This window comes from Coregonus clupeaformis, chromosome 9 (genome assembly GCF_020615455.1).
Source record: "Coregonus clupeaformis isolate EN_2021a chromosome 9, ASM2061545v1, whole genome shotgun sequence".
In the NCBI taxonomy this organism is placed as follows: domain Eukaryota; kingdom Metazoa; phylum Chordata; class Actinopteri; order Salmoniformes; family Salmonidae; genus Coregonus; species Coregonus clupeaformis.
Window position 1 is genome coordinate 56,799,237 of NC_059200.1, and position 10,147 is coordinate 56,809,383.

At 43.8% G+C, this 10,147-nt stretch overlaps 1 protein-coding gene across 1 annotated transcript; it reads right to left on the bottom strand.

The window, feature by feature from the left end:
• Positions 1 to 1,428: 1,428 nt before the first annotated feature.
• Positions 1,429 to 9,680, bottom strand: LOC121574127 (histone H4 transcription factor-like). The gene is made up of 10 exons (XM_045222698.1): positions 9,677 to 9,680; positions 6,514 to 6,543; positions 5,973 to 6,196; positions 4,366 to 4,477; positions 3,963 to 4,115; positions 3,758 to 3,835; positions 3,507 to 3,627; positions 3,132 to 3,270; positions 2,781 to 2,905; positions 1,429 to 2,537 (listed from the first exon to the last, which is right to left on the bottom strand). The coding sequence occupies exons 1-10, from the start codon at positions 9,678 to 9,680 to the stop codon at positions 2,165 to 2,167; spliced, it is 1,359 nt and encodes a 452-aa protein (XP_045078633.1). The 3' UTR covers positions 1,429 to 2,164.
• Between the last annotated feature and the right edge of the window lie 467 nt (positions 9,681 to 10,147).

A 10,147-nucleotide genomic window follows, 5' to 3' on the forward strand; every position in this document is an offset into this window, starting at 1 on the left:
ACTGCTAGGCAAATCCCCGCCTTATCTTAGCTCATTGGTCACCATAGCAACACCCACCCGTAGTCTGCGCTCCAGCGGGTATATCTCACTGGTCATCCCCAAAGCCAACACCTCCTTTGGCCGCAATTCCTTCCAGTTCTCTGCTGCCAATGACTGGAACAAATTGCAAAAATCTCTGAAGCTGGAGACACTTATCTCCCTCACTAACTTTAAGCATCAGTTGTCAGAGCACCTTACCGATCACTGCACCTGTACACAGCCCATCTGAAATTAGCCCGCCCAACTACCTAATCCCTATATTGTTATTTATTTTGCTCATTTGTACCCCAGTATCTCTATTTGCACATCATCTCTTGCACATCTATCATTCCAGTGTTAATACTAATTGTAATTATTTTGCACTATAGCCTATTTTATTGCCTTACCTCCATAACTTGCTAAATTTGCACACACTGTATATATATGTATTTCTGTTGTATTTTTGACTTTGTTTTGTTTTACCCCATATGTAACTCTGTGTTGTTGTTTTTATCGCACTGCTTTGCTTTATCTTGGCCAGGTCGCAGTTGTAAATGAGAACTTGTTCTCAACTGGTTTACCTGGTTAAATAAAGCTGATATAAAAAAAATAAAAAAAAATAAAAAAAATATCCTAATTTGACTTTGGTGCAGATCATGTTATTCTTCACATTACTGTCTCTGCTAAACACACACTATATCAACGTTTATTTGTTACATGCACAGGATACAGAAGGTATAAACAGTACAGTGAAATGGTTACTTGCATAATGGAGTCTTGTTTAGACATGTAGCTAGCTACCATAATCCCAACTCATAACGTTACTACTCTGCATGAATCTGCAGGTAGCTAACGCTAACCAACTAGGTTCAATGTTAGCTAGCAAAAATTAGGCTATAACTAGCAATGCATATGGCTCTGAGATATGGATAATATTACTACACAGATCATACACAAAAATGTAGCTAGCGAGCCAGCCAGCTAACATTGAACCTAGTTGAACTAGCTAACAGTATGCTTTACTTGTAATGAGAACAACTTTGACAAAACTTGAAACATATAATATCTGAAAATGTAGCTAGACTCCCTTACCCGTATACATGTCACGGATGCCATGGTTGCCCTTAGTTTGAAGATGTAATACGGAGACAGGTGTTTTATACAACAGCCATCTGTGTGTTCTCTTTTCCACTCCCTCCGCATATTTGCAATAAAAAGCCTGAATTTTCTCCATCTCCTTAGCTATCATACTCTGCTTTCACTCATTTCAAAACTTGTTCCTCCAGAAAGTGGAGAGCATTAGCAACACTTTTGCAGTTATTCGTGATATCTTTCAAAAAATACACGTTAGAAAGGATTACCTACACATACTGTACTGAGCAGCTCATGTTATAGACAGAAGTGTGCTACATGGCAGACCAATCCGAACTCATCTCTCGGCATGTCCAGCCAATCATGGCTAGCGGGAAGGTTCCTGTCTTTTTCTATGGCTAAACAACTAGGCTCATATTTTATTCATATTTACAGATGGCATACAAGTTTGTTATTAAGGCACATGAAAGTTCACATGTTCCTGAACGCATTTCTGCAAAAAAAAAGCATTTTGATCAAAAATATAAAAAAGTTTACTTTCAAATGCCTCCTGTGAAGCAGTGATTTCCTGAAACGGATCACATTTAGACAAGTTAGCTGGATAATTCATTAATCCTGCATCATAATATAGGCTACCCCTATCGAGTCCCTTCAGCTTAGCTGAAAATAGTTTATAATGCAAAACATAGCAACTGTCTGGGTCTCAACCAATGTCGGATCAGAGGTTGGAAAACACCTCTTCAGTTCAACAATATCAACTCCACATCTTCTGAAATTTGTTCTGTGATGAGTGGGCCCTGCACTGAGGGCAGATAAGGCCAGTCCTGCTGGTTGAATCTCAATATTTAGGAGCCACTGTTCATTTCTCTCCATACTCTGTGAATCCTTGAAGCCTTCCTCCTCCTCACACTCAGCATACTGCCAGACAGGTGTGCCCGGTGACAGGTGCAGCTCTCCCGTCTCAACATTCCTTAAGTCCTGGTGCCTCTGTGCTGTGTCACTGCCCAGATGCGAGAGCCATGAGAGGAGCAGTATGTGTGAGGGGTTTAAGTGGTTATACCACCTGCATGCCCAGCTGCTGAGCAGTGTCCTGTAGCTGCAGCATCACAGTGTCCTCCCCTGCCTGAGACGGGTCACCACCAGTCAGAACAAAGAACACCCCCTCCCCCTGATCCACCGCCCCACCCTCCTCCAACAGCACCCCTCTCAGCTCCGACTGTACGTCCGTGGAGTGTGCTAACGCCCCGGCCTCCTCCTCATCCTCCCCAGGCCCCAGGCTGTCTGTCTGGGCAGCGTCCTCTCCCTCCTCCCCCTCTCCCTCTCCCTCCTGGCCCTCCGGTCTCTCTCTCATCAGTTGCTCAGTCAGCTCCACGCTCTCATAGCGGATCAGCTGCAGACGCATAAAGCCGTCATCGTGTTCCTTATACCTGGGAGAGAGAGAGGGGAAAAAAAGAAAGAATAGTTAGCCACAAGTCAAAATGATGATCCAAATAGGCTCAGACTTTCTCATTCACCTACTAATGATTATGGAGTCAAACTACTTACATTGAATGAGGTCTTACCGATGCTGTTAGATACAATCTCAACCACATGCACTTTAGAATTGGTTGTCCTAGTATGCTGGCTATAAATGTTCTGTTTGCCATGTTGAAAGGCTCAGTAGTTGGTACCTGAAACGAGGGTGTCCGGAGGGCCATTTGAACTGGTGCTTCTTGCGGAGGTGGGCAGTGAGGTTGTTTCCCCTAGTGAAGCACTGCTCACAGACATGACACTTGTAGCGAGCCACAAAATCTCCCTGAGTTGTCAACACAAAAGGTAAACATCTTCAAATATAGTTTAGGCATTGAGCACATTCATTAGAGTTGTCTTTACATGGCTGACTTGCACAACAGGGCTTCAAATAGTTATTTTCAGCACGGTTCCAGCAACTATGGTGGATGCATAACTAGGCCTGCCCAGTACAGATAAGCTTGGCTCAGCAGAGTGAAAAGTGTAAAAATGTATACATCTCCCTCTCTCACCTCATGTACTTTCTTGTAGTGGTTCTTGATGGAGTGCAGTGAGCGTGTGGTGTAGTCACAGTTGGTGAAGTCACAGCGGTAGGCCGGCTCAGTGCTGTGGGTGTCCAGGTGTTTACGAAGGTCGATAAGGTTCTTACAGCTGATACACACACACGAAAGATGGGTAAGGATGGGTTCTCCCTTTACAAATTAACTAACATTCAGGCAATTGTTAACACTTGCACACACTAACTATATTTACTTCTTAAATATAATTAATTTCCTTTCATAATAAAGTATGGACGTCATCTCTGTCAAAGACGGATGGTGTTGGCTTATACTATAGACCGGGAGTCCCAGGTATTACTTTAGTATCTACCTAATCTATGAACCTACCTGTACTCGCAGTATTCACAGCTGTAAGGCTTCTCGTTGCTATGGCGGAACTTGATGTGGTTCCGCAGCGATGAGGGGGACGGGCAGGTCATGTCACACAATGGACACTTGTAGTGGTTCACTAACAGCAGATGGGGAGAGAGAAGAAGAGAAAGGAACAGATCAGAACACCGTACTACTCGGTAGCAAACGATAGTAGAGATTGATCATCGTGTGATATAAATACAAAGAAGGGAGTTCAAGGGACTGACCATGATTCCTCATGTGGTCCCTCAGTAGTCTCTCCGTTGCAAAGCGTTTGGAGCAGTGGGAGCACTGGAACCTCTGACCTAGGACAGACAAGGGAACACAGACACACAGTCATGAGTCAGTCATTAAGTAAATGTGTTATTGGGTTATACTCCACAATGTTAACAAAGCCCTAAATCCAATCCACCCCTGAACATCCCATCTCACCCTCGATGGTGGTCTGCCGTCTAATGTGGTCAAAGAACTTGGTGTTGTTGGCAAACATCCCTCCACAGATTGGGCAGGCCACCACCTTCTCCCCAGTGTGGCTCCGCAGGTGCTCCCGCAACTTAAAACGCCCTTTAAACTTGGCCTCACAGTCTGGAGAAAAGTCAGGGGAAAATAAGTACAGTTGATATTCTCAGTTGTGGTATTCACTCTGGTTCCAGGTCACATTACAACCGGTAATAGGCCAACCCTGCTCTTACCTATTTTATCCACTGCAACTTCCGAGACAATAAAAACCTACACACCTTCCAACTGAAACATTCAGTCACCTCTTGGTTTCTCCTGAATAGTTGTAAGCTTCCACCTTCTATACTACCATCTTTACAGGGGTCAGTGGACTCACCCTTCCAGCCACAACACACCAATGTCTCCTTATCAGCAGAGGGTAGGTCCATACACATGCTGTGCATCTCCACATGGCGGTAGAACCACTCTGAGTTGGCCAGAGAGGGTTGCTGCAAACACAAATACACACAAATAGACGTGTTACTCAAGTAGTAACGGTCTTCGACAATAATACCAACACTACCAGTCAAACGTTTGGACACACCTACTCATTCAAGGGTTTTTCTTTATTTTTACTATTTTCTACATTGTAGAATAATAGTGAAGACATCAAAACTATGGAATAACACATATGGAATCATGTAGTAACCAAAAAAGTGTTAAACAAATCGATATATATTTTATATTTGAGATTCTTCAAATAGCCACCCTTTGCCTTGATGACAGCTTTGCACACTCTTGGCATTCTCTCAACCAGCTTCACCTGGAATGCTTTTCCAACAGTCTTGAAGGAGTTCCCATATAAGCTGAGCACTTGTTGGCTGCTTTTCCTTCACACTGCAGCCCGACTCATCCCAAACCATCTCAATTGGGTTGAGGTCGGGGGAATGTGGAGGCCAGGTCATCTGATACGGCACTCCATCACTCTCCTTCTTGGTCAAATAGCCCTTACACACCCCGGAGGTGTGTTGGGTCAGTCACCTGTAGCTCAGTTGGTAGAGCATGGCGCTTGCAACGCCAGGGCTGTGGGTTCGTTTCCCACAGGGGGCCAGTATGAAAATGTATGCACTCACTAACTTTAAGTCGCTCTGGATAAAAGCGTCTGCTAAATGACTAAAAAATGTGTTTAAACAAAAAAATGTAAAAAAACAAGAAAATTGTCCTGTTGAAAAACAATTGATAGTCCCACTAAGCCCAAGCCAGATGGGATGGCGTATCGCTGCAGAATGCTGTGGTAGCCATGCTGGTTAAGTGTGCCTTGAACACAGACTGTGTCATCCCGAGTGGCGCAGTGGTCTAAGGCACTGCATCGCAGTGCTAGCTGTGCCACTAGAGATCCTGGTTCGAATCCAGGCTCTGTCATAGCTGCCCGTGACAAGGGAGACCCATGAGGTGGCGCACAATTGGCCCAGCGTCGTCCATGGTAGGGGAGGGAATGGCCGGCAGGGATGGAAATAAACAGTTGGTAGAGCATGGCGTTTGCAACGGGGGGCCAGTATGAAAAATAAAATAAATAATGTATGCACTCACTAACTGTAAGTCGCTCTGGATAAGAGCGTCTGCTAAATGACTAAAATGTAAAATGTCACCAGCAAAGCCCCCGCACACCATAACACCTCCTCCTCCATGCTTCACGGTGGGAACTACACATGCAGAGATCATCCGTTCACCGACACCACGTCTCACAAAGACACAGCAGTTTGAACCAAACATTTCCAATTTGGACTCCAGACCAAAGGACTGTCATTTCTCTATTCTTGAGCTGTTCTTGCCATAATACGGACTTGGTCTTTTACCAAATAGGGCTATCTTCTGTATACCCCCCCGTGTGTGTCCCGTGACGGACTGTGCACGTCCCTGGTCTATGCCTGGCTTAATGCTATGTCTGTCTGTCCACAAGCTTCACATCTAAGCTAGATATGACCCACACTAACAGTGTCTCACCTCACATTGCTCCCACTGGCAGATGAAGTTTTCTGTTATGTCAGGCACGATGTTGCGGTTGTGGAGGCCAATGGTGCAGGTGCCGAGGCTGGGCTGGGCCTTGAGTACCCCCTGGCCCCACTGCTTCAGCTTGGTGTGGTAACAGTGGAAATACACGTGGCGCTTCAACTCAGCACTCTCCACAGAGCAGAACCCACAGTCTTTCCATATACAACTCTGCTCATCTAGTGACAGAAAACAAACGAGAGACATGTACAGTGCAGTCGGAAAGTATTCAGACCCTTTCCCCATTTTGTTACGTTACAGCCTTACTCTAAAATTGGTTCAATTGTTTTTCCCCCTCATCAATCTACACACAATACTCCCAAAACAGGTTTTTGGAAATGTTTGCAAATGTAGATATATAAAAAATTAAAATTAAAACGGAAATATAACATTTACATAAGTGTTCAGACACTTTACTCAGTACTTTGTTGAAGCACCTTTGGCAGCGAATACAGCCTCAAGTCTTCTCGGGTATAACGCTACAAGTTTTGCTCACCTGTATTTGGGGAATTTCTCCCATTCTTCTCTGCAGATCCTCTCAAGCTCTGTCAGGTTGGTTGGAGAGCGTTGCTGCACAGCTATTTTCATATCTCTCCAGAGATGTTCGATTGGGTTCAAGTCTGAGCTCTGGCTGGGCCACTCAAAGACATTCAGAGACTTGTCCCGAAGCCACTCCTGCGTTGTCTTGGCTGTATACTTAGGGTCGTTGTCCTGTTGGAAGGTGAACCTTCACCCCAGTCTGAGGTCCTGAGCGCTCTGGAGCAGGTTTTCATCAAGGATCTCTCTGTACTTTGCACCGTTCATCTTTCCCTCGATCCTGACTAGTCTCCCAGTCCCTGCCGCTGAAAAATCTCCCCACAGCATGATGCTGCCACCACCATGCTTTACCGTAGGGATGGTGCCAGGTTTCCTCCAGACGTGACACTTGGCATTCAGGCCAAAGTGTTCAATCTTGTTTCTCATGGTCTGAGAGTCTTTAGGTGCATTTTAACAAACTCCAAGTGGGCTGTCATGTGCCTTTTACTGAGGAGTGGCCTCCGTCTGCCCACTCTACCATAAAGGCCTGATTGGTGGAGTGCTGCAGAGATGGGAGAAACTTCCAGAAGGACAACCATCTTCACAGAGGAACTCTGGAGCTCTGTCAATGATCATCGGGTTCTTGGTCACCTCCCCGAACAAGGTCCTTCTACCCCGATTGCTCAGTTTGGCCGGGCGGCCAGTTCTAGGAAGAGTCTTGGTGGTTCCAAGCTTCTTCCACTTAAGAATGATGGAGGCCACTGTGTTCTTGGGGACCTTCAATGCTGCAGACATTTTTTGGTACCCTTCCCCAGATCTTTGCCTCGACACGATCCTGTCTCGGAGCTCTACAGACAATTCCTTCAACCTCATGGCTTGGTTTTTGCTCTGAATGCACCCTCAACTGTGGGACCTTATAGACAGGTGTGTGCCTTTCCAAATCATGTCCAATCAATTGAATTTACCACAGGTGGACTCCAATCAAGTTGTAGAAACATCTCAAGGATTATCAATGGAAACAGGATGCACCAGAGCTCAATTTTGAGTCTCATAGCAAAGGGTCTGAATACTTACACTACCGTTCAAAGGCTTGGGGTCACTTGGCCAATAAATTAAAAAAAAGATTAAGATGGGCAGTCTGACATATGGCTTTTTCTTTGTAACTCTGCCTAGAAGGTCAGCATCCCCGAGTCACCTCTTCACTGTTGAGACTGGTGTTTTGCGGGTACTATTTAATGAAGCTGCCAGTTGAGGACCTGTGAGGCGCCTGTTTCTCAAACTAGACACTAATGTATTTGTCCTCTTGCTCAGTTGTGCACCGGGGCCTCCCACTCCTCTTTCTATTCTGGTTAGAGACAGTTTTAGCTGTTCTGTGAAGGGAGTAGTCCACAGTGTTGTACGAGATCTTCAGTTTCTTGGCAATTTCTCGCATGGAATAGCCTTCATTTCTCAGAACAAGAATAGACTGACGAGTTTCAGAAGAAAGTTCTTTTTTTTCTGGCCATTGTGAGCCTGTAATCGAACCCACAATTGCTGATGCTCCAGATACTCAACTAGTCTCAAGAAGACCAGTTGTATTGCTTCTTTAAAATCAGCACAACTGTTTTCAGCTGTGCTAACATAATTGCAAAAAGGGTTTTCTAATGATCAATTAGCCTTTTAAAATGATAAACTTGGATTAGCAAACAACGTGCCATTGGAACACAGGACTGATGGTTGCTGATAATGGGCCTCTGTACACCTATGTAGATATTCCATTAAAAATCAGCCATTTCCAGCTACAATAGCCATTTACAACATTAACAATGTCTACACTGTATTTCTGATCAATTTGATGTTATTTTAAAATGGACAAAAAAATTGCTTTTCTTTAGAAAACAAGGACATTTCTAAGTGACCCCAAATTTTTGAACGATAATGTATGTACAAAAATTTGCTAAAATGTGTAAAAACCTGTTTTTGCTTCATCATTATGAGGTATTGTGTATAGATCAGTGGAGGCTCCTCAGAGGAGGAAAGGGTGGACCATCCTCCTCAGTGAATTTCATACAAATTAACATTTTAAAACATTAAAAAATAATCATTTTTAGATAAAACTACACTAAATATAATCACGTCAACAAATAATTTATTAAAACACTATTTTGCAAAGAAGGTCTACAATAGCCTCAAAGCACTCTGTAGGGTAGTACCATGGTGTAGCTGGAGGACAGCTAGCTTCCATCCTCCTCTGGGTACAATGACTTCAATACAAAACCTTGGAGGCTCATGGTTCTCACCCCCTTCCATAGACTTACACAGTAATTATGACAACTTCCGGAGGACGTCCTCCAGCCTATCAGAGCTCTTGCAGCATGAACTGACATGTTGTCCACCCAATCAAAGGATCAGATAATGAATTTAGTACTGAAAGCATAAGCTACAGCTAGCTACTACTGCAGTGTATAGAATGTGGTGAGTAGTTGACTCAAAGAGACCGAAAGACAATAGTTGAACAGTTTTGAACAAATTCATTTCTTCAAAAATGAAGGAGAAGCAAGAGAGGACTCTCAGTTTCACTTACTTAGTTATTAAATGCAGCTAGCTAGTTTAGCCTACTGAAACACTCTGCTCAAACAGAGGGATGCTATGTTAGCTAGCTGGCTATGACTTTCCAACACAACACTGGATTTCTTCCAAGTCAAGGTAAGCTTTTGGTATTACTAATTTAATGCCACCGGGGCCCGCCGGTGTAACTGCTTACTGACTGTACAGTGTAATGTTACTGCATGATTTTAGCGGGTTTACTAACGTGTTAGTTATATTACCTATGCTGACTATGACGTTACTTTAGCTAATATGGTGACAACGATGTAGGCTGTGTGTAGCGGTTTGGCTTGGAAATGTTTTTCACCTGGTCACATACAGTGTTGTGCATTGAAGTCCACAAGCGAAGGGAAGAGGTGAGAGGAGGAGAGCGCATAGATATGAGAAGGAATACCATGTGGCTGCTATAAAAGTGAACTGTGTTTACGCGTGATCAGGGGTGTATTCATTCTGCCGATTATTTTGAAAAACGTTTCTTAAAACGGAAGCAAACAGAACAATAAGGGGATAATGGGATCCTCTTCTTTTTAATAGAGGCCATGGCTCTGTTTTCTCACGCATAGCCTATACAAATGTTGTGCAACATGAGCTCATGGGCTCTCATGAAGTGTTTGATTAGATTTTCAATTACATTTCCATTGATGTCAGAGTGATTAGAGCGACAATCGAGTGCTGAGTACCAGGCAGTTAGCAAGTTTAGTAGGCTACTAATGACCAGCAGCAGCATCAGAGCATGGAGAAGCCTAATTATCGTGACTAAACGGTGACATGGAATTTGACCGCCGTCATGACTCGTGACCGCTGGTGTGGCAGTAATACGGTCACCGTAACAGCCCTAGTTCTGCAAAGCATTCAAAATGGAACAAGTACTTTTGGGTGTCAGGGAAAATGTATGGAATAAATTTACATTCTTTTCTTTAGGAATGTAGTAACATAAAAGTAAACATTTTCAAAAATACAAATAGTATAGTACAGATCCCCCCCAAAAACGACTTAAGTAATACTTCAAAGTATTACTGAAGTACTTT

What these genes read in the sequence shown, in the direction of transcription:
- LOC121574127 (XM_045222698.1), bottom strand. An exon ending in GCCAGTGGGAGCAATGTGAG is followed by an intron (nt 4,478 to 5,972) that starts GTGAGACACTGT and finishes TTGTGTTTGCAG; the next exon opens with CAACCCTCTCTGGCCAACTC. An exon ending in TCCGGACACCCTCGTTTCAG is followed by an intron (nt 2,538 to 2,780) that starts GTACCAACTACT and finishes TCTCTCTCCCAG; the next exon opens with GTATAAGGAACACGATGACG.